This window comes from Erithacus rubecula (genome assembly GCF_903797595.1).
Source record: "Erithacus rubecula genome assembly, chromosome: 1".
NCBI classification, from domain to species: Eukaryota; Metazoa; Chordata; class Aves; order Passeriformes; family Muscicapidae; genus Erithacus; species Erithacus rubecula.
Window position 1 is genome coordinate 46,483,651 of NC_136658.1, and position 26,172 is coordinate 46,509,822.

The 26,172-nt window shown below is 37.4% G+C and overlaps 1 protein-coding gene across 1 annotated transcript in view; it reads right to left on the reverse strand.

Annotated features, from left to right (window-relative positions):
- Window positions 1-26,172, reverse strand: part of PCCA (propionyl-CoA carboxylase subunit alpha) — a 265,961-nt gene that overhangs the window by 90,688 nt on the left and 149,101 nt on the right. Inside the window, exon 19 of the mRNA XM_079327423.1 lies at window positions 14,347-14,449. Within this exon, the coding sequence (XP_079183549.1) occupies window positions 14,347-14,449 (103 nt within the window). The remainder of the gene's footprint in view (window positions 1-14,346; window positions 14,450-26,172) is intronic.

A 26,172-nucleotide genomic window follows, 5' to 3' on the forward strand; every position in this document is an offset into this window, starting at 1 on the left:
AAGCCCCATTTCCTCTGTCCTGCAACATAATGGAGAATGATCTACAAAAACTGTATTACCATTACATTTATAGAAACAAAATCCTCAATCCCAGAAAAATTAAAATCATTATGTCTTATCCCATCCTGAGACTTGCAGAAACTACTTTTTTTAAAGTAAAATATACTGCAACCACAACTTTTTTTAGCCTTGGATACATGCAATCAAAATTAGATTATCCCTATCAAAATCAAAAAGATTATCCCTACTATTTTAAATACACTGGATCAAGGAAAAGAAGTAGGCTGTGATTATGGTAAGTTTTCCATAGTAGTTAAAGAACAGCATGCAGCTCAGGGCAGGATTCCTACCAGCCCTAAAGCTCAAGGTTATCTAAACCCAAGAGATTGCTCAGACAAAATATACATTCTTAAGGAAGGCCAAAAGGTGCAACCTTTGAAAAAAAAAAAAAAAAAAAAAAAACCCACAGCAAAAAAATCAATTGTCCCTGATTGAGAGATTTAAGATACTATGAAAAAGTATCTCAGTAATAATATGCTTTTTAATTTATGTGCTAAAATATTATTAAATATGATGCATATATTTATATAAGTATGCCCTTATACATGCAAAAAATGTAAAGATAGAAGTGTGGATATTCATGTAAATATCACAAAAGAGGCATCAATGTCAAATATAAGCACAAAGAGAATGACCCCACCATTCCTTTATTGCAAATCACGTAACAGTTTTACCATTAACAAAAAATTAAATTACTTCACATTAGAAGCAGCCAGAAAGATCCATCCTGCCCTAATCATCACCACATAAGAACACCATTCATTAAAGGAGCCCTTGTCCACATAATCCATTTCACTCCTTAAAGCCCAACAGCAGAAGCAAGGTGGCTCCTTGCACAGGTGAAGATCACCCACAAGTGTGCACCACAACACCACAGCAAAGCTGTAGGTAGAACTATCCTTGTGTGTGTGTGTTTGACTTAGCAGAAAATAATGAACAACTCCCTCTTTGTAAAAAAAGTTAAATCATTTTCTTTTTAAGCAAAGAAAATACTTAAAGCCTTCAGTGGGAGAAGATAATATTCTAATACGTGGTAATGGCATTACAGGAGTCATTCAAAGTAAAAGGCATTGTGGCAAAAAAAAAAAAAAAAAAAAAACTCAAGATACCTGTTGGAAAAGATGACAAATAGCATTAAAGGCTGGCAAACTCAGCTGGAGATAAAGGGTATCTTACAGGTGAAAGGCTCAGACATCTCTTTTCTTCCCAATGTTAATTAATCTTCTACGTGCTTTGCACAGATTGGGATTTAATACTACTACTTCACAAGGAAAAATTCCAACACTGTTAAGATATACTCTGAGATTATCTGAAGTCACAAATTGTATCTAAATCACATCATTCCAACAGTTACCTGTACTTTTTATTTAGTCTCCAGATATTTCTTGAGGACAAGACAAAATTGCAAAATTTGCACTGAGCTTTCTTCAGTGCTGCCACCAATGACAGGACACACTGATGCAGGTTCAGAGATGAACTGCTATGTTCCACTGAAAATGCAACACAGGATAGTGCTGTTTTAACAAGAAAAGCAAAAAAACAAACCAAAACAATCCAACCAACAACAGTTTAAAAATAACTTTGCCATATGTCTTAAAACAATTATTGCTTTAATACTTTTTTAAATATAATTAAGCTAAAATGAGAATGAAAATATATTATCAAATTTTGAAATAACATGTCAGCCCATGTTGCTTTTAATTCTGATCTGGAGAAGTTGAATAACACGTCTTTAAAATTCTAACTTTAAGTATTGAAATGTGCTTGCAATTAGGAAGGCATACAACAGAGATGAAATATAACCTCAAAGACCAAATGAGAATTTATACTCTGAAGTCATTTCATCTGCTAATCACTTCAGCTATCTGTACACTTGTTAAAATGATCAACTAATGGAGACCATTAAAAAATTCCAGCTGAAGAATATCCATAGAAAGAGCCAGGCAGATCTAGGAAAGCAGATTAATAGTTCCAAATGACTGAAAATAACAGAGTTTGGTGCAACACTGAACATACTTCCCATTGCCATTTTCAAAACAATTTCCCATCTATTCTGGAAAGCATTACTAATGTTGAATTTTCTGGGACACACCCATAGCTATTGAATCAGCTTCTGGTGGGAATGAGAATTGTTCAACAGGTTCAAAAGATCCCACTCTGTAATACTCCTAAAAGCATTCATTCTCACAGCCCATATGGCACTTCAGATTTTTCCAAGCACATTTTTACAAAGCAAAACCACATCTCGTGAATTAGGATTTATCATATAAGCTACAATAAAAGAAGTAATGAAGATTCATACTCTGCACAGTCAGCCTGAGCAATTCTACATCACCAATGGCTCACTGTGAATTGCAGATGCAGCCCACATACAACTATACACACATCTCACCACAGACTTTGGCTAACTAGACTGATTGTGACTGACCATCCCTTGGCCCTTTCCCCTTTGCTCCTATTAATTCACCTATTTCTGCAAGTTTTCTTTTGCCAAGGAGAGCAAAAATCCATCAGCTGTGTAAAGGATAGGATCTATTTCTTTTTTATCTTGAAAGTTGCTGCTATCTTATTGGGCCTGTTTAACTGCTAAACAAAGGAAACTCAGGTTTCCAGTTTTCTGATATTTGGATACACTATCTATCTCTACCCTTCTCTTCATTTATTGCAGTTTTTCTTTAGACATCAAAAATCAGTCTTCATTCTTGCTTATTGCATATTAAATGTTTAAAGCCAGGCTGAATGGGCCACCTGATCTAGTGGAGGATGTCCTTGCCCATGGCAGTTTGTGTGTAGCTAGATCTTTAAAGGCCCTTTCCAACCCAAACTAATCAGTATTTTCATTATGATTTGCCACCAGTGTAGCTTTCCTTTGACAGTTTAGTTGATAAAACGAATACAAAAGGAGCAAAGTTAGTCAAAATTATGTTTGTTACAAATTAACAGTTTGCAAACCTCACCATTGTCAAAATCAGGATGCCACTACGACTTGATATGAAGGGTGTATGGTTATTTCCCTCCTCTATCAGCTACGAGAAAATATTAAATTAAAACAGGACAAACTAATGCATGCAAACTAATCTGTTGCCATCAAACAGCTGGGCTGCTCCAACAGTGACAAAGAGGTCACTGTGTGAAAATACACAGCGATTACAGAAATAAAGGAAACAGCTGATAGAGGTTAGGTGGTGGAAACCAGAGGGCAGCCACAACAGAAAGACAAGGTTGGAATGAAGACAGGAGCATGGGAGAAGCAGAGGAAGAACCTGCCAAAAGGCATGGGGCTGGGACACAGCTACAGAATGAGGGGGAAGGGAAGAGCCAAAGTACCAAAGCTGTCCATTATAACACTGCATTTTCAGTTTCTTGTAACTCAGATGGAGTCTAGGCTGAACAGTCATTCAGGAGTCATTTCAGAGATAAATATGCAGCTATTTCTGATAGAGAACAAGAGTACAGGTTACTAAATTTTATTGACTTCTCTATGCAAGGCTAAGACATCTCTTTTATGATTTAGAACAGAGGCTTGAAAATCTGCCTGGGAAGTAAAACAGTTGGAATACACCTCTGCCATTCTCCTACAACCTGCATAACTTTGGAAGTTCTATGCACTTCAAAAGGCAAATCCTATCTACATCTGTAGATATACCACACTTCACGGCCACAGCTGTAGAGGATTCTTCCTAGCAATTAACATATACTAGCTCAGGGGTCAAGCATAAAACTAATAAGACTATCACCTCTGGAGTTTCAATGCTTATTCCTGCTAGAGCTGAGCAGCAAAGGAAGAAGCAGTGGCATAACCCACATGGAAAAAAAACTGGACACTGAGAACCCCATAACTGGAGAAAGCAGGCTGAGACAAAGATTAGATGTGCAGAAAAGAGGGAGAGGAAAATTTGGAGTAAGAAGACGAAAAATGGAGGAAAGAAATGGAAGTGGTAACAGAAACACATGAAACCTGCCTCAGAGAATAGAAGCAAGAGAAGTATGCACTGATTGCTCAGGAAGAAGGAGCTACAAGTACAAGATGAGGGTAAAGAGAGAACTACCTAAAGAGTGAGAGAGTCACATTAGCAATAGAACTACCAAACAGACTGTATGGTAGAAGAAATGAGCTAAGCAAAACCAGCATTGAGACCCTGGAAAACAAGGACTAATATACAGATGAAAGCCTATAGGCCTGTGGAGCAGGGCACAGCTACTTAGGAGAAGGTTCTATAGAAGAGAACCAAGAGTAATTGCTAATTGATGTAGGAGTCCAAAGGGGAGACTCAGACTAACCAGACAATGAGCATGAACCAGGCAAGACAACTGAGGGATGGAAACTAGGACTAAACAGAAGAATGAAACCAGAATAAAGACAAACCCAAAAGAGGCAGGACTTGAAAAATGACATACTAGTAGCAGTGAAGAAGAAGCTGTTAACAGGCAGGAGGTACAGCTTTTGAATGCACAATCACCTTTTAGGAATGGATTCTTCCCAGGAAGTAGACAGATATCACTTGCTGATGGAAAGCAGAGAATAACACTTTTGTCTTTTCCTTTGTTTGCATGTATGCAGCTTTTGCCTTTTTTTACTTAACTGCCTTATCTCAACATATGAGCTGCTTTCCATCTTAATCTCTCTGCCCTGTCCAGCTGAAGAGGGGAAGTAATAGGACAGCTTGGTGCATATCTTGTGTTCAGACAAGGTCAAACCACCATACTAGTGCATACAACACGACATTAAATAATTCTAGAATTATGGAGCTATATGTCTCTTTTGGTTTCCAATTGATTTCAATTTACTATATGTCCTTGAGATACGTAGAATTTCCTCTGGAACATGAAATATTGGCTATAGATTATAGATTAAATAGATTAAATCTGATTCCTTTTTCTATTCTTGATAAGCCACAGACAGAGATGCAACCCTTTGTTAATAATTTAAAATCATTTCCCTCCTCCTGCATTCCGAACAGCCTTGGTTTTATTCTTAACCCTTTCAGTAACACTACCTTTAGCCTGATCTCAAAAGGAAAAAGAGGTGAACAAAATGCATGGTTTATTTACATGTCCCTCCTCTAAATTCCCAGCACACACTCAACTTCTGAACTCTCTGACTGGTCAGTATTAATCAAGCATATTAAAATCCCAGTAAGTTTTATGAAAATTAAAAGCTGCACAGTGGACAAAATGAGTGTTTCCATTCAGCTCTTGGACAGACAAGGGCAATTTGGTTCTCACCAAACAGCTGGACTGGCCAACCTGTGAGTGAATACACAGCAGACCCAGTTCTGCTTTCTGGTAGAACAAATGGGGAATGAGAAGCCTCTGTAGACAGAAGATTGAAAAAAAGGAGGGTGACATGGTGAGAGGCAAATGGAGGAAATGACTGGGTGAGTCACAGGGCAGGAAGAAATATTACAGTAAGTGGTTCCCAGCAAACACAAAAGTGTGCTGGAATTACTGATGTGCACAAGTAACAGAGAGCCAACCAAGGGACAGCCCTGCAGACCAGCCAGTTCCACTAATGGGAGACCACTCGCAGCCCACTCCATCTCCTACCAACATGTCCTAGGTGCCATCATCAGAGGCAGGAGGGCTGGACTGCCCTTCCTTTCACAGGGAAAGTAAGAGGCAAATAGCAATGTACAGTGGCAAAACCAGCTCAGCTACACTTCTGGAAAGCAGAGAAGTAAAGCCAGCATCACCAGCTTGCTCCTGCAAACTCCACTTAGGCTAAATGACATCATGACCACAAAGCAGCCAGTGGGGAATAGACACGTGCAAAGCATCTGTCATCTTGCCTTCCTTCCACTCACTTCCCTTAAAGATCAACCACAGCTGTATCCAAGTATCACACTCTGATTGTTAAACACTGATCAGACACTTCCCACTACAGTTTTAATGATATTCTTTATTGTAGAAACGTCACAACACGGCACAACACACTGTCACACAGAGTTGCACATGCCAGCTCTTAACAAGTTATTCCAACTAGGAGCAGTACAGCAGCATTAATGCAGCACTGCCCAAACTAGGCAAGTCAGCACAGGCTCCTTTGTGCTGCCCCAAACTGCACCATATAAACATATCTTAAATGGGGAACAGAGCACAACATCTCCAGGGTGATGTTATACTGTGTATAAATACAAATAGGACTGCTATTCATCGATGGGCCTGATCATTTGTACTCTAATCTTAATTTTCATCTTCCCATAAACCAGGTTCCATGGTTTTATTAGAGTATCCTACTTGTATTCAAACCTTTGTTACAACAAGCTTAATAGCCAGCTGTACAGCTGTCCCACTAGTCTTGTACAGCAAGATCTATTCCACAGATCTCCGACTGCCACCAATAGCCAACATGGATACCGAATGAACTCTCATGAACAAAGCTATGTTTTCTTAATAATAACAGTTGTATAAACATAAGGTCTTCTCAGTTAAAGGGAAACCAACATCAAAAAGCAGTAAAACACGGAACCCTAAACCCTTCTTTCTTTGAAGAAACACGTTTGAAGCTAGGTGTTTCTAGTTATGGGTGAATGAAATGAGAACTGAGCTGCAACAAACGGACATCCAGTCTGTATGAAAGACTAATTAGATCCATCTGAGAAGCTGTGTCTAAAACTGCTTCACATATTTCAAAGGAAAGCTCTTCTAGTCTATCTTTTGAGAAGACTACATCAAAACATTTAGTCACAGCTGACGCACATCTATCCACGACAGGAGCACTATTTTTCATAAGCCATAAAAGCTACATTTAAGTAATTTTAATAGTCAGATTTACTTAAAAATTAAAGGAGGGGGGAAAAAAGCAGCAAATAAATTTAGAGTTAAGAAAGGAACTCAAAACAGCAATGACCTTTTAGTCCCTCCTTATGCCAAAGCATCAAGAGATCCCAATAAAGAACCTTATATTGAATATTAAATGTGCTAAAATTTGCTCAGAGAGCAGAATTAAAGATGAAGCAGCATCCAGGAGCTGCAGAGTTAACTATAGCTTTTGTGGCAATAACCCAGGCTCTTAACACTATATTAGCATTCTTTTAAATGCAACTATTACTTCTGCTGAACCAGCAGGAGGAGCTCACAACATTTTTTAATCTATTCATTCTACAAAATTTGGGAAGAGGGGTTGGGATGTTGGAGGCGTTTTTGGGCACAGGAAGGAGTTGGTTGGGCATTTTCTTTCCAGTTTTGTTGGGTGAGAAATTAGTGGAAAGAAAAGCATCCAAGTAATGCTCATGTTTCTAAAGCACTGCTTTTAGAAATTACAAAATCATTATATGAATATTGTGGTGCAGGATGGCAAGTGCGCATGGCACACAAATGAAGTGAAGCAACACCCACGCCTCAAGGTGTTTTCAGTCTTACACCAAAAGACCACAGGAAGACTGAAGGGTGACATATTAAATGTTGTATGCCAGAAATGTGACATTCTGAAGAAGGAAAACGGTATGTTATTGCTATGTATTGTTACAGAGCTTTAATTTGTATTTCAGTTCACTGTTCACTGGAATTCCTGGAACCATTGGATCATTACCCATGGCAGAACATAGTCTCTATTTTCATACCACACAAATTCATGCTATGAAGCCACCTGTGTGGGTAAAACTCTTCATTAGGTAATTTAGAATTAATCATTGTAAAAAGTGAATTCCTCCTCTCTAAGGAATATATTTTAAAGCAATGGAGTCTGATTCTAACACAAGGAAAATATACATCCAAATTGACCATGCCAGCTTTTAAAATATTTTGCATTTCAGCATTTTAGACCTTTCACTGCATTTTATTTTTAGAAATGTCTTGTAGGCTATATACCAGTGCCAGACCATATTCCTGTGAGTTTTGTTGCAGAGCTACAAATCGCCAAGAACTGCTATAACCAAGCTATTACACTCACTGACACAGAGGGAAGAGCATATTTAAAACCACACAGTGAATACATTACTCAAGTAATTTTTAATTCCCAATTTTCTCTATATGCTCATGGAGTACTGTGTGAACAAACTAATCTGAGACATACAAACCCAGGCCAACAATCTCTCTTTACAAAGCAAATATGTACCATTGCATACTTAGTGCTAAACTGGCACAGTATTTCCAAAAATTATTTAAGAAACACTCTGCTTCTCCTCTGTCTTAGTATAAAAGCACACCTAAGTACATACAAATATTATATGAGCATACTCAATATTTACCTCTATTTCATGTAAAGGATCCCAGCACTTAAACTTTCTGAGACATTCAATGAGGCAGAGTGGAAATGCATACCAGAAACACTGAGTTCACAACAAGATACTGAGGCCAAGGCCACTTTCATTAAAAAACCACAATGTCAGCAGTCACAGAAATGTAGCAATTAAAGCAGTTACCACAGAGCCGAAACTCAGGGATCAGTGCTCTCCTCAGATTGAAAGATTCAAGAGCAGAGTGCTTGCCTCCCAGGAGCACCTGTCCCCACCCCATCAGGATAGGATGGGGCAACCTCTACCCTTACAGTAAATCTGTCACTACAGAAAGAGGAATGCAGGATCCATAAAGCCACAGAGCCCATCAACAAGCAGGAGCACTATAGCCAGTGCCCTGCAAGAGTAGAAATTAGAGGTTTTACTCTCACCACAGCACTGGATTATGCATATTGCATTAAAGTGATATTATACACAATAGACAGATCTTACAAACAGAAATTGCTCTGGATTTGAACCTGAATAAAGAGATTGAAAGTAGGTATAAAACCTTTACAACAATAATTTCTATACATATATAACCCATAGAACTTTGTAACAGAGTTTTGTTTGCACAACTGTACATGTACTGCAATGAAGAGCTTGTGTGCTATGCTGCAAGTAAAATGCAAACCATGTGGAAAAAGGCAGGGGAAGTTTGCTTACAGCTGTAAGCATTATCTAACAGATCCCACCCCACCCACTAGTGCCGTTACACATGCACTTCCCTTTCATTCAAACTAATATTGGACATGGGAACAACAACACATTTTATTTCAAATATATAACACCTAACAATATATACTTAGAACTTGTCTAAGCAGAAAGACTTCATCTACTGCTTCTAGGGATATATGGTAATTAGTATTACAACTGGCTGGCCCTCTTATTGCTTTAATTCCTACAGGTATTTGCTTTTCATCCCTATTAATACACCACTCACATTTTTCCATATGACAAATTAGTTATTATGTGCCTGAAGCGCATGAGAAATGTAAAATACTAGTAATATTAATTCTGGTATTTTATTGATTCTCTTAACAAAGTTATTAATTTTATAGTGATAGATGGGCAATGTTATTCTTCTACACGGACTACTGGAAAGGCAGAATTTAATATGCACTGTATTACTATTCCACTTCATTCACATTTGTGTTTAAGGAAGTAAATGTGAACTAAGATTGCTTACAGCAACTTTCTGTACCATTGCTCTGATTTTCCATTATACTATTCCTTGTTCCACTTGATACTTTGCAAACTTCTGTTTGATTTTTGGGTGGTATTTGTTCCTCCCTCCAAAAAAGTATTTACAACAAAATGAAAATATTTCCCGAAGTAGTTTTTAAATCATCTTACCCATCAGTCATGAAATTTACAGCAAATGAATACACCAAAGTTCTCCAAATTAAATGTTTATTATATTTGAATTTGAAGTCAAAGCTTAACCATAATTAAACATGAATTCACTAACCACAGTATACACATAAATATGGACCTACTCTATATTGACCATATAGCATGTATTCAAATAATGATAACAGCAATGCTTCAGATTTTATTTTTATGCTGGCATTTCATACTATACAATAGATTTTTTCTTGGAAATGCTAAGCGGTAGACAGGCTGATTTTCCACCCACACAGGTATCTAATAAATTCTTTACTTCTCAAGAAAAAGATAGAGGAAAAAACTGGGGTTTTTCCTAAAAATTATTTAAAACATTCATTTCCAATTAGACTGAAAAAACCTCAATTTTTTTTTTCTAGAAATTTCATATCTGTACTACATTTATCTGTTCTTAACTTTGGATTTAGGAAGTGATCCAGTGTTTTGTGAAAATGGTAGCCCTTTCTAGTAACAACCTGAATTAAGGAATTTAGCTTTCTCTATTCCTCTTATTCAGCATTTGACCTATACAGGTCCCTCTGGAAATATATCAGATTCCCATTTTCCCAAAGTAGCTTCTGAACTATGCCACCTTATGCTTAAAAAAAATAAAAAATAAACAACTTCAATGATAAGAAGCTACTTCATAACTGAAAACATCTGGAAATTCTTTGACAACTAAACTGATGAGAAGATGAGGATAAGTGGTCTGAGAAGGCATGCATTTACTACAGAGATTAGGAACCCTAACAGAAAGGACTGTTTTCAGAGGAATAGGAGAACAACTACTTGCAGAGAAACCATGCAAATCATCAATAAAGAATTCTCAAGACAGAGTATTCCTACACTCTAGCAAATAATTAGAAAACAGATAATGGCAAAAATAGTTTCAAGAATTAAGTTGATTGCATAGAATACAGCTACAAATTCCTCCATTGAACTAAAATTAGGTTGGAAGGAGGGTTAGAACTAAATGACCCTTGAGGTCCCTGCCAACTCAAACCATCCTATGAATAAACAATGGAACTAGACCATCCTTGGCAGCTGACATCTTGTTTTGAAGGGTCATATTCATATGCTGCAGGGAAACCACACAGCTAACTAGGTTTCCTCAATATATGTAGGTTCCCATTTGATTTTGTCTCTCCCACCTTTCAGTACCCTGCAGAACAGTCGAGTTTTGTAAAAGAAGAACAGATTCCAAACTTCAACAGCAAAATTAAATCAATAAAATCATAAAATAAATAAATTTGATAGCCAGACTAGAAATTGAAAATGGCAAGATGGGAAAGACTCCTGATTGCAATTGAAGTAAACAAAAAAATTCCAGAGTCTGGTGGTGGGATGCTTCTGAGATGTTTGTTGCTGTTTTGCATTAGTCTCATGTAAAGGAAGGTATCCTTCCTTGAAACTCTGTTTTAGCAGTGATCTTGATTGTAAGATCTTTAATTCAATTGACAAGAGAAAAAATTTTAAGCACAAGAAGAACACTAATCAAAGCTAAGAATCTGACCATCTGTCCTCTAAAAAAAACTAAGTGGTATATATGACAAGCAGTTAGTTTAAAGATTCCTCTAGCAATTAATATATAGAACAAAGAGAAAAAGAATAAATGACATTTACATGAATTTAATTGGCAAGTTCTTTGTACACAAGCAAGCAGGTCCCACCAAGGCTGCTAAATTTTAATTCTCAAGTCAGGTCAATGGAATCTTATAATTGCAAAAGCATTTGCTACTTTGATAGGGTATCACCAGAAACAACTGTCTCGCACTGAAAATTCCAGTACAATTATTTTATATAAGCTTAAGTACTTGCATATAAATTGCTAGCTTCAGAATAAAAATCAGGTTATTTCTATTTTAAGATAAAATTCATCAAACTAGGATTCGCAGAACTTTTTAACCCCTACTGGAATCATAAAAATTAATATTTTTGTTTGCGATGCTTCAGGCAAAGAGCATCGCTAACACTTGACCACTTATCATTTAAATCCTTCAGTTTTGGGAAGCAAGGCTGCTAAAGTGGCCTAAAGCCAGCCCCCATCAAGGACCTCTGTTACAAACAAAATCGTTAAAAACAGATGGTTTCAAAACTCAAAATTCTGAAAAATAAAGAGCAGCGAAGAGCAGTTAACACTGCACAAATTCATTAAGAATCTGCTGATAAACGAAGAGAAGCAGAGATGACCCACAGCCCAAAACGCGGAGGAGCGATGGCGGGAGCAGCGGGATGCGCGGAGCATCCTGCTGCTCGCACTGCCCGCACGGAGCGCCGCTCCCGGCTGCGAGCGGGGCACGGCTACAGGGAAAAGAGAAGGGAGCCACTGCTGCAACAGTCCCCGCGGTAAACAAAGTAAATCGGGATGCGAATGCTGCTGTGCAAAGCACAGTTTGCAGCGCGAGCAAACTTCTGAAGGGGAATGTGAAGGTGGCCCTCCCACTGGGCTATCCAACTGCACCACAGATTCTGCTATCTTTGTCACAAGCCACGAGGGGACACAACCCACAAAGCAGGAGCCTGTGTCGCTCCAACTCAACGGCAAAAAGTAAATGCAGAAGTTCAAAAAGTGAGGTTTGTGTTTCTGACAGCAAAGTTCATAAAGCAAGTTTTGAATTTTCCCTTTTTTTCCTGATGGTACGTTATACTTCCTGATCAGAAATAAGACTTCTCATTCCTGGTCTTGATTTTTCTTCTTTGAAATTTTAAGGCAGTTGGTTTTCCATTGTAAAGTTTTGAATAACAATTCAGATTTTTGATGGTGCCATATTTACCATATACTCTAGTTTGCAGCACAATCACAGGGGAGCACCAGGAAAAATAAAATTATTGATAAAGAAAAACATGGCCTCTGCTATTTATCCAGTAACAATAAAAACAAGTTTAACTCTAAACAACCCTACTATTAAAAGCCCTACTGTTTGTTAGATACCCAAGCTCAGGTGCAGTTTTTAATACACTATATCTTTAAAGGTATATGGTTTAACTGAAACAGACTTCTGAAATCCACCTGACAAGATTTATTTTAGCAGGTATTTTTTTCAGATACAAATAAATAAGGAACTATATCTCCCCAGTATACAGACATAGTTAGGGTGGAAATAAAATGCAAAAGGAATTGTCACAAATCCCTCTGGCCCAAACTTTTAGGCACACAGCAGGACCTAACCTGCCACCCCTAATTTCTCCCTAGTGCTTAGACCCCCTTTCTCTGACACTGAGGGATATTCCTGCTTCCTTGCCTGGCAGTAGAAGGTAACAGGAATAACTTACTGCAGGGACACAAGGATATGTGAAGGAACTTTCACATTTGTTATTGCTTGAGTAACAAACCAAATGATCAGAAATCAGACTCCACATATATATACATCTTCTCAAACTGGCTGTAATTGTCATACTGTTGCAAGACATCACAACTCTTGGAATTTTCGCTTAAAATGAGAGACAGGTTTGTACTCAGGCAAATCTCTTAAAAATGCATGCACGTATGCAGATGTATGCTTGTGTAATTGGCTGTGCTAAACAGCTCCCTGGTTTGGAGAAGTCTAACTATGGGAATTAGATTTCTGAGCTCACAGCAGCCAGCAGGCTCATCCCCACAGCAGCAGGCAGTTCTTGTGCTGAAACAAAAAGGTGGAAAGGCTGAGGGCAATGACTGCTCCTGGGAAGGGATAACTGTCACACAAACCAGTGCCAGCCCAACTCTAAACCAGGCTGGAATCTTACAGAGGTGTTCTGTTGTTTGAATGGGCTGTAGCCAAGTTCACAGGATGCCTGATATGAGTGTTATATAGATTTTAAAATCTGCATACATTGGCCTTTGCTTCTGAAACAACAGTTCAGCAAGTAGGATGTATCATTGCCATTCTAAGAAAATTTGCCTTATTAAGGGCTTTTGAAACCTTTTGCCTAAGACTCAACAAACACTATACAAGTTAACTGCCTACTAAAAAAAAATCTCATTTCAGTTGTGGAATCATCATTAACAGTAGTTCTTCCTATTAAGTTTATCTTCTTAATACTTCAGCCAGCTTGTGTCTTGGTTTCATTATGCTGAAGGGCTGAATTACCAAACACAGCATTACTGCTCTTCTACTGTCATGGTCTGTCCTTTTGCCTTTCACAATGACAACGTTAAGTGCTAAAGTCATTACTTTAGAATATTTGTAGAAAACAATAGTTTATACACATTCATCTGAAGTGAATAAGCACATCTTGGAACACTGGCATTTTACTATGGCCACATACAGTTCTTCCACAGAGAGCTGAATAATGCCATTCCAGTATGATTGCTTATTCAATTCACTTGGATCTTTGATTTGTTTTTCTAAACAGTAGCTGAAGGTAACACAATTTTTGTCAACAATGGATTCATTTTCTTGCTCTCGTATACCTACAATGGAGTATAAGATGCCACTTTTAAACAAGACATTAAACAGAATAATTTAGAAACTAATTAATTAACAATTATATACACATACATTCCACAGGCATGAGTCCCAAGAAAAATCTCAATACACTAGCACTCATGAACTGTCAGAGTCTTGTTTGAAAATTCACAGCAATGTCTACTAAAGACAAACCACACATCTATTCTTAGTCAATGAAAAGATGGAGAATTTAAACATATATATATATATATATGTCAATGCACTGAATTTCTTAGAAAATGAGCAGAACTTACAGAAAATGATGAGCCATCCTTTGAAACTGCAACTGGGTAAATTCCATCTCCTAGATGCACAGAGAGCTCCCAGCTCCTTCTCTTTGATTTAGCAATAGGAATTCTAAAAAAGAAACAGACAGAAGAAAAATTTTTAACAGAGATTTCATGCTTCCCCCAAGTTAACTAGAAGCACTTGCCTCATAGGATGGTCATGAAGGATATAAAATATCCTTAATCTATAGACACAGTTGGAGAGCATACTTGAAAAAAATATATACTAAATACATTTTTATGCCAAATAGCATACATATAAGGAGAAAATACACTCTTACTTTCTTTCTAGATTTGCCTTGACACACTGGGTATGCTGATAAAGTTATAGAAGGCCCTTGAATGCAGCCAGCACTTGCTGCAGAATTAGCTCAAAGAGGATGAAAAGCAGATGAGAAAGTGGGTTGGCAGGAGAATAGCAACAGTGATAACTGGAGCAGTCTTTTTAAGGGCAAAATATAATCATTATTTCTTTAATCTCATTCTCAGTAAACCTTAATTAAAAGCCAATTACAGACAAAAGATTCAGCCAAACAAGTAGTACAAGTAATTTTATAACTAATATACATTTTTAAGTATCTCATCCACAGCATACTTCAAGCATACTGAAAAAATAATGATGTATCATCATAGCCCACATGCAGGATTATTCCAATTCCTGCTGCATTCTGTGGCTGCACCATTTATCAAGTAGTACAGGAAACCTGAATCTTTTCAACTTAAAAAAGCACACACCTGGCAAAGGAATGAGAACTGAACCTCCATTCTTTGAAATTCAGAGTGAAACATGCAATTTTCAGCTATTTTATTTAAATGTAAATTCATTTTCAATTGCCCCATTCTAGCTTCTCAAGTCTCTTCCACTTTGCTATAACAGCTGGTGTCCAAAAGTATACTGCAACTTTTCTAATAAGTGGTCACCATATATTACCATGAGCATGCACCACATGGCCTAAAGGAAAGACAGGAAGGTGTAATTTAAACTCCATTAAAACAAAAACACATTTTGGTATGCTTTTCTTCCACAATGACTCTTACACATTTCCATTTTTCTGTAAGAAATCTGTAGGGACAATAATTCTATCACCTTTATATCTTCTCTAAGGATCATTTCAGGCATAACATTAATTTATTGTACATTATAGTGCTTACTAAACCTTCTATTGCAGCCTTCAGAGTCTTAAAACCTGTAAACATATAATGCCACATGCATCCTCCAGAGGATTCAGATGACCAGTGAAGCACATCTCCCCAAAGAGAGTGCTCAGGTGTCCTGTGGAATCAACAGGGAGAAGCACCTGTGAGGCCTCCAGAGGCCACAGGAGGAGAGATTATCTGCTCAAGCCAAGGATCACACACTGACTTGCTAAGGATTTCAACAATTATTTTAAGAACATTAGGTTTTTAGATACCTGGAACTTAAGACAGTGCATGTTCAAGTACTTAATGAGGCAAGGAGCTTCCAAAAATTGTGCCTTGCTATGTGTCTGAAAAGGGGAAATGGAAATAACAAATGTATCAGACACAAATGGATGCATACTTATCCTTCTGGATACTGAATACTTACTTCTGCAAGCTAAACAAAGCCTACATCAAATTTCACCAAACACCTTAGCTCACCTCTATCACTACCCTAAAAGTTCACCAGACAGATGGAAAATAACCTGTTCCCCTGCTAACAATGCCAAGTGACATCTTTCACATTTAATATAGTGAAAATTGTCAAAACAATAAATCTAAGGAATTATTGGGTGCAATGTCTTTCCTCAGCAGCTCACACTGGAATTACTGTATGCCACCAAACATTTAGACTGGCTGATAGGAAATGCAACAGACACAGGAGTTCCTGAAGAAGAGGAAGAGGAATTTCCTGCACAGGTAGCAGGCAGCAAGCTGAGAGATGTTTTCATTGCACTTCCTGGTATCAGAGCATCAGTAAGGAGGAGCACAGGCAGCACCTGGTTAAGTTCTCCATTACACTCCACTGCAACAACCAACAGGATTTAGTGATTTATAGCAACTTCATATTTCTTATATTAGAACTAGGATCTCATCACAAAATCAGCTTAGTAGATCTGCTCCACTGGTGTCATGAGATTCCATCCTTACAGCCTTGCTGGCACAGCCCTTCTTCATATTGCATTTGACTGGAAGTGACCTCATGAATCTGGCTGCTGGCCATCAAAGGAAAGACAGTCTTGTTCTCCAGCAGGGCTTAATTTTGTTCAGCCCTGTCTTGCTGAGCTTTGTCAAGTGTATCTCCAAACAGGATGCATGCCTCTTGAAAGGCATGACTACGATCACTGCTTTGCCTGGGTTTCAAACAGCCACATAATTCCTCTCTCTGCAACACCAGTGGCCAGGAGGGCAAGGTCCAGAGCTGCACCTAACACCAAGCAAGTTGTACTTCCCTACTGGAATTGCTAGATCCATTTGCACAGGGACATTTTTCAGCTTTGCTAATCAGCTTTGCCTGTGGTTTTGTAACTATAACTGACACTAGTTACGACAGATTCTGACATTAGCTCATGACAATCCTACTTCTTCATTAAACCAAATTCCTTTCAAAGAAATTATCTTGTAGTAGACTCCATTTTGACAGGATTTGTGGTTAGAGAACATTCATATAAATAAGGATTGCGAAGTCCAAAAGTAAGGATCAAAGTCTAAGTTTGTTAAATATGAAAAGGAAGTTGCTCACATCCATAAACTGCTTTAGAAATGCAGAATTTTCTACCAGGCTAAGCAAGGAGATTTGTGGTAGGGTTTTCTGTTGTTTTGTGGTGTTTGAGGTTTGTTTTTTTTTTTATATCTGAGAAGTCTCACTGCATGGGAAATTATCTTTGTTCTTGGCCAAGGTTGCTTCCTTAGCTGAGAAGATTTTTAAGTCCTCCCAAAGAAAGTATCTAAACTCTGAATATATTTCACACTAGTTCACAGAAAATTCCCCAAAATGTAAAACTTCTAAAATTCTACATAATGGGCTGAAATCCAACATATTGTACCCCCCCCCCCCCAAAAAAAAAGCCACTGAAAATAGAAATAGTGTAATTTTTGCCATCATAAAAGACACAAAGAAAATTACATATCATCCAATAAAATTACTTCATTTGCATATCAAGATCACTGGCTGCAGGAAGAAACACAAGTTTCACAGCAAGATGAGTGCCAGGTGGATGGGGATCAGGGCCATGGAGAACCCTGCACTGCTGATCCTTGACAGGAACATTACACACAAAGGGACAGAGAGAGCAAAGGCATTACTGCAGCCACAACAACAGGAGGTGGGTGGAGAACAGTGTTATAAACACCTTCCACACAAAAAAGGACAGTTCTGAACCTCTCCACTCCAAACTGCCTTCTAAGGGGAAGCATCACAAGCACAGGAACACTGCTGAAGTGATGGTCTGGCTTTAAGTGGTAAAGGATTTGCTCCAAAGCACCAATTACAAAACCATTTAAGCAATTCAACAAGAAAAACAGCACCATTCCTGCTTAGTTATTTATTTTCAAACCCCACTGCTGTTTGTTCAACTAGAGATGATGTCTGTGTGGAATGTATTATTTCCCTTTTACCCCCCAAATGCCATGTGTTGAGAATAACACAGCAAGCAAAACTCCTTGGTTTCTTTACAAGTTTTCAGTGAGGAAAGCAGACAACTACTAAAAATTTTGGGTCAACATATACTTACTGTGCTCATGGAAAACATTAATTCAACTATTATATTTTCTAGTCAAAAACAAGTAATAAAAGAAAACAGACACTCACAAAAGCAAATCAAGTAATAACTCTGCCTTAGCCATTGATTGTCACCAACCAATCAGATAAAGGGAACTCAACAAAAACTACTATTTTCTGCAGTTTGCAGCAAATAAACTTTCCTCTCTCAACTACCACTCATGATGTAAATGAGTTAGGATGTCACCAGCTCCTGAAGAATCAGAAAATTGCATATAGGGTTTTTCACTTCCAATTCAGGAGGGGGAAAAGACTTAGAAATTCCTCTTCACTTCTGATATTTTTGCTGAATAATACTTTATGTAAACAGAGAAATCCCAAACTATCATAACAAATCCTCCCGTTTGAAAGATTACAAGCGTTTGAAAACCACATTATACAACACTCCATAAAGCTGTTTTTCAATTGTGCAATTACCTATTCAGCAGTTAAATAAAAGTGAAATATTGACTTAAAACAATGTTAATGGTCAAAGAATCATTAAGAAATCCTTCATCATAACTTTCACAGCAGGTGGCCTGTAAAATGATCAAGAATAATGTGCTGGATTCTGTAGCCACCAAGGTCAGTTTCTGCATACAAATCTTGCAAAGGGAGAAAAAAAGACCTTCAGAAAGTGGGCCATTCATCTGAACCAAGTTCAGAGAATTTCCAGCACTGTGAAAAGATATGTTATGCAAGCACATAGATGTATTCAGTGGGGGTAGACTGAACCAGCTACATGGAGACTACAAAGGAGCCCTCCCATGGCTCATGAATAAGTCGAGGAAATGATCAGAAAAAAATGCAGAGATGTTTAGACAGATGGCCCACTTAAAATGCCTGGGACAGGGCATAAGCAATTTTAATGAAACTTTAGATCTGCCATATAAATTGTTTCTTATTTTCCCTACCCTCCCCCCACCTCTCAAAAAAAAAAAAAAATCAAGAAAGGCAAATAGAAATTTAACAATTCAAACAAGAACCTATCTTGTGGTGAAAAAAAAAACAAAAAAAAAACAAAAAAAAAAACCACAAAAAAAAATTTAAAAAAGAACCTCCAAAAAAATAAAAACAAAAACAACAACAAAAAAAAGGGGAAGTAAATTTCTCACTTTTGAGCATTATTGGTTTAAATAAGTTCGTATGCAAAGAAATATCCTTCACAGAACCTTCAACTATCAGATGAATATAAAAGCAGGGAATGGATAGATTAAAAGAATTCTAAACAGAAGTGTACTGCCAAACAAAACACAAATCGAAGCTTTAGTATCTGAGTACTTTCAACACTTTCCAACATAAAAGTTCATCATCACACAGAAAAGATAAAAGCAGCACTTTCACAGGATTATTTTAAGAACCAAAAATTATGTGCAAGGAACCTAAGAATCTGGGAATATTTTATTCAGCAATTTGAAGTATTTTCTATATCTATTCACACACATTTTCTACATATATTCAGACTGGTCCATCTATACATATCACATGCCCTTTTACATAAAAATAGGTTTTCCTTCTTCCTGCTTTATATGTGCATACATATACGTGTACGCCTTTCACTGTGAATATGAAAATATACCATCATTAGACTAAATTATAGTTCTTCATATGTCATACAAAATAATAACCTCTACTAGCCTCAGTGCCAGCTGATCAGACAAAGGCTGAAAGAATTACTCAATAGTTATATCAGAAAGGTTTTACATTACATTTTCTTACATATCACATTGAGATCAATAACAAATATGCTTATTTATAGCCTATACTGTATTTGAATAGTGACAACAGGAAAAAAAGAAATTACATGGAAGGTAAATTATAAAATAAAAAGCAATGCTTTAAAATGATGCTATGGAGTGTACTGTGCTTTTCTTCAGAACAGCATACATCTGGATGTTTCCTTTTCCTTTAACAGAAGCTTTTTGAGCAATTTGCATTGACATAAGAGCCTGCAATCCAGTGACCAATGAAAACCTCCAGTGCCTTCAGCAGTGAAGCCCAGATGAGGGCTAAAGAATCAGTTAAGCCAGTTCTTATAAACCCGGGGTGAATTTAGCTGCCCAGACCTAAGAGTAAGGCTCAAAGCTTTTTATCTTCATTTAACTTGAGAAAAAATCTTGCAAAGAACCTGAGCTCACCCTGGCTAACCCGCTTCCACTGTGGAGGTCTCTAAACATGCAGAGCTTGCCAAGAGAGACACCCTAACCCCAATGTTTTATAGCCAGCATCCTCAGCAGCCTGGCAGGGGCAAGGAACTAGGGGCTCCTCTGTCAAAGCTGTCTCCACAGTCTTAACAAGAAATTATCCTCCAAACATGCAGTCAATCAACAATTCTAAGCTTTTTGAAACATCTTGCATAGCTTTTAGCTTTAAATCTATCAGATAAATGAAGTAGGATTGCTGTTATTGCCCATCTTGATGTAACAAAGTCATGTCTGCAGAGCTGATGTCCAAAGAATCAAAGATCCATGCTATCAGTCTCTCTCAGCCTGTGGGGGCTCACATCCACCTCCCATCTCTCAAAAGAGAGAGCCAGGGCCCAGGTGAGCACTGGGGAGCTCACCACCCAACCCTGCTGATGGAAGGAGGGAATGAGAGATTAATGGAGGCTCAGAGAATTCACAGAGACTCAGGTTTGCAGCCTGATGATGCATTCTTTGGGATGTAAAGTTTTGGCACTTGGTCCTTATGCCAGGAAGTTTCTATGTACTTTGCATTAATAAACTGGATGAAGCACAGCAACCCTGGGAGCTGCAAGTAGAGCCCAAGACCTCTCAGTTTCAGAAAAGGGTCTGACTGCCCAGTGATTCACCAGGCAACAGCATACCTTGAAAATTTCAAATAAATAAATGTAAAACATATCTAAAACTGATTTCCTCTCCTATGACATGTTAAGGCCTACTTCAGTACATGGTTTCTGTTGGAAAAAGCAAACATCACAAGCATTAATGCTGGATAAGAGATGCTGCAATTTGTCTTATTGCAAACATTGGTGAAATAAGCAAATCAAGTGATCACAAGTAAAGAGAAAATACATTTATTTTTAGTATAATTTACAAGTCTGTGCTTCTAATCTGTTTTTTTAACCATCTTTTATTTGCAAACACCTTGCAAGCAGGTGTTTTTAATCAGATCAGTCAACAATACTGACTTGGGCATGCTAACAATTGTTATGGAGAAAAATATCTAAATATCTGTCATCAAAACAATTTGGGGCTATTTCTCCTCCAATTAAAGTATTCAATTTCACAACTTTGTTGTTTTCCAAATACTATTTTTTTTAATTTTTATTAAAAGGTAACTTCAGGCAGTTGGCAAAACTAATAATAATAATTTACTCCATAAAAGGAAAACACCAAATGCCATTTCTTATACAAATTTTCCCTTATTTCCTTAAACAAAAAAACTTACTGTGCAGATATTTAAGAACAGTCTTACAACAATTATCTCACTTTCTTTTTATATGCAAAGAGCTTCAGAACAAACCACTGTGATACAGTAGGGAGGCCTAAAGCTCTTCTGTTAACATCATCAAGTAGCAGTTATGTACTTCCATATAACATGATAGTATTGGGATGTAGCTGTTTCCTACATCTCCATTCAGAGGGCTGTTCCCAGTAATAATGTGCTATTTTTCACTTTGTATTAAGTTTAGAATACTACAGGTTTGCTGTCCACATAAAAAGTAGGCAGCAGGAAATGCTAACCTACTAATATGAAAATGAAGTGAAGTCATTAAAAATTACCTCTAAGTTTGATAAGGAAATAATTTAATTTTATTTCTACATATAAGACTACTTTCTATACTCTCTTTTTTTTGAGACATCCAGGCAAACTTCATGCTAGGTTTGCTGTACTCATCTCAGTAGTGAAATCTGCCTATTAATATTGAGCTCAATTGCCACTAATAGCTGTAAACCTGAATCAAAACACATTTAGTGCTTTAATCTGTCATTCCTTCTGTCAGAATTTCAGTTAGTCACCCCCTTTTGTAACAGAAGTTCTGGAGAGTATGATAACTCAGAAGTAACAGGACAATGTACAGGAGCTGTAAGAACATCAATGTTGTACCTCAGATCAGGAATAGCTCTCAAAGCAAATTATCCCAACCATCTGCACTTAGATTGCTTTGGATCACACTTCAGAACACTCTTAGGGCATGTGAACCAGGTCCCTTTCTGATGAAGAAAGGCAGAAACCAGTTTCCAGAACTGCACCCAGCACATGCCAGTCACAAATGGGCATTCAGTTCACAGGACTGGACTAAATCTAATCAAAAGTCAAATGCATACAGTGAGAATATGAGCTGCTCATCATGAGCAAGATGGTATAGTTGATGGTATGGTAGCAAGACGGTACACTCTCTAATGACAGCTAGATTAGTTCTTGAAAAATCCTTTATTCATATGAAGAGATTTTGATCTGACAATTTCTACAATTGCATTCCCTCAAAATTCTAAGTCTGGTATTTAGTCTAGATACTAAAGGGAAAAGAAAATACAACAAAAAAACTCTGACATTTAAATTCAAGCTCAACCCCTCTCATTTAGATGTCTCAGTAAAATTTAAGAAGTGTTTAATACCTGCCAGCTCCGGCCAGCTGAAAGCAAAGAAAATACTGTAAAATGTAACATATCTGAAAAATTGTTTTGCCATTTTGGAGGAGAAAACATGCATTTTAGAATCAAATTTTAAAATTCCATTTTGAAAAAGTCATGGTCTGAGCTGCCTTTATCTTGTTAGATAATGTCTTCTTGAACAGACTGCCATTTCCCCAACTTAATCCAAAAAACCACATTAACCTATCTCTTTCTTGTTCAGACATATACACCTGACCCACAGGCACTAACAACAAACTGAAATACAGTGTTTCCTTAAAGAACAAAGTTTTTAAGACCCAATATAGTGAAACTTTTCAGCACCTGCTGAATTTACTAAAGGAGGCACATTATCAGAAGTGAGACAACAACTACACTCAAGGTAAAAGAAAAGACAGAATAAAGCCATCTCTGAGGAAATCTGGCAATGGCACAGAGAAAGAACACTGGATTTATTTAAGGTCCACAAGGAACACAGCATGCAAACTAAGGAAAAATTTTAAATTATACTAGTTAACCAAAATAAAACCCCCAACCTCTCTTAGGCCAAACTGAAAACACTTTTTTAGAGAACACCACCTCCACAAATCTTTTTGAGTTTTTTTGTTGAGCTATGTATTGAATGCTGCCTTTCCTGTGGTTTACAGTTTCATTTAGGTCTCTCACCCTTTTGATCTGTCAGTCCCCTTGGAACTAACCAGATTGCATTGCCAAAAGTATGACATTTCTGCCACACTTGGCAAGATTCATGATCTGACCTGGTCTCTCTAAAGCCTGTAACATATGCAATATCCCGCATGTCATTGTTTAAAATAATTACATTCATTTTTTCATGCATCTTGAAAAACACAATTGCACCAGATTGTACCAGATTTCAGTAGAGGTCCAGAATATTGAAAGAGCTCAGCCATCACACAGACTCTGTCACCTCCCACAAACTTGTTGCAGAACCAGGAGTCCATCCAAGAGCTTGGCCATCTCAGGCCAATGAAATCAGTTTTGGAACACAGCTGTATCGATTGCAATTTTCTTTTGCACTTTCTCCTCTATAAGAGACTCAATTCAGGCAATACATAGAATGCACATTCAGGACAGCCCACAGTCCTGCAGAAGGATGACTAGATTTTCCTTGCTAGCCACCTAGCACCTTCCTACATGCCATAGTGAAAGAAGCAGAAGCTGGCCAAGAGCCATGATTCATTTGGAACTCTGTTTTTCAAGAGTGCCTGCCTTTTCAAACTATGTGCACAAGAACTAGTGCTAGGTGACAACAAAGGTATCAACGATGTGTCTACCAAACTACAGGTAAATGTGATTACAGCATTTGGCTAGAAATACTCAAGCCAGTTTCCAACACATATTCCAACACACAGCTATTTCCTCCCCCCTACATGTAAGCAATGTGGTATATTTCATGAATTCTAAAGCTTTGGTCTGTTTCTTCTGCACTAGCTTCCTATGAAACAGATTCATGCCACTAATTCTGTTTAGTTAAAGAGAAAAAACCGAGCAGATGAGGAAACCCCCAAAAGTTCATTAAAAATTATATTAGATAACATAAAACATGCATACCTCCAACATGCACTCATATGTCATGTCTAGACAATTATAGCACGTAGCACAGCTCAGTGACTCTCATTACCTTTCATACATCACCCTCTACACATTCAGTTACATACAGCACTCACACCACTGAGCTTTTACCACCTAACACTAACCATCTTTCCCCTTCTTAACTAATGGAAAGAAAAAGGTACCTCTCACAATGAGTTAGACCTGAAATTCCTTAAACTAACTTTAGGTAATGCTCACCTATATCTTTTACATTACTTAGGCACAGAAACACAGGCATCTAATTATTTAAGAGTGATACATATTCAAAAGATGATAAATATCAATTGCCCTCTATGTATTTTCATCCTTTTAATAAGACATCTGCCATTGTTCATATTATGGTCTCACAAGAGAAGAAAGACAGTAAGAAGAAAAACACAAAGACTTCCAATTTTGCTAAAGTTTGTGAACACCTGAATAAAGGAATTTGAGAATTATTATACTAGACTTGAATGTGAAGGACAAAAAAATCTGTAATAGCTAGCACCTCATTCTCACTACTAATACAAAAACTTTTGCCCACTAAGCTTTCTGCTGACTAAGGAATTAGAGAAGCCATGCTGTGTAGGTGGGATGAACCTTATTCATGGTTATTTTAGCATAATCATGATCAATACAGGATGGGGACATAAAAATGGCTGTACTGACTGGCCTAAATATCCATCTGGTCCAATATTCAGTGATAAACAGCAGAAAGTTAAATAAGGTCTAAGGCGAGTATAAGAACATAGTTACACTTCTACAATACACTTAACTAAGTTCCAACTCCTTCCTTTCCTTTTTGCCCAAACAATTAGCACTAATCAAGGCAGTTCAGTAATTCACAAGGCAAAGAATAAATGTCCTAAATATAAAATATATAAATAATATATTGTATTAAAATGTACATTTTAAAACACTATGGAAAAAGCATTTTTCTTTAAACGTTACCTTTTACCTATCCAGTTATTATTTAATGAATATAATTACACATAGATGATACTGTTCGTCTTTTGTGTTAACCCAATACACATTTTTCTGTAAATGTTTCTCTTCTATAAACAAGCACAAAGAAACAAATCATATGTGATCAAAAGGATGCTAAAAAGAACATTACAATTTTTGTGACTCAAAACAGACTCATTTTGAATAGAAATGCTAAAATGGGAATTAAAACTGTCGCACAAACGGGAGGAAGATCCAAAGTATTTTTGAAATACACTTTCAGCAGTAGTGTATGGCAGCTGAAAGAGGATACCTAAAGAAGATTTTGCCTTCAGCCCAATCCTTCCTGTGTATTCACCTGCTGAGGGAATCCATACACAACATCCATGTTCTCCCTCAGTCCAAAGTTTCCTTGTTTATACCCAACATAATTTTTCTAAAATGCAAATTATTGCAGCACCTCTGGACCTTACTGGCTGAGACAAACTAGCCTTGTGTGCTGATTTTTGGCTAGGGTAGAGGTAAATTTTTTCATAGCTGGTGGCTGGAGTTAAATCACAAAAGTCCTTATCTCTGAAGAGTTATGCTCCACCCTTTACAGGCCTTGAACACAACAATTTCTCATTGTCATCCAAGTTTTTTAAACTGTGAAACAACAAAATGCTATCAGCTCTCACTATCCCTTGCTTCTGTGAAGACACAGATGAATGAGAAGGCTAAGAAAGCTGAAGAGAAAAGGGCTGTGGAAAAGTGCTACACTACCCAACACAAGCAGACTGAAGCTTAAATGGCTGTTGGACTGCCAGAGTTTGCAAATCACTGAAACAGAATTGCAGCCTATTTACTCAAAAGGGTTCATTTCAATACAAGTACTAAGACCTGGGAAAATGCAGCCTGTAGTAGAGGCAGACATGCAATGTCCAAGATCAAAGAATAGAA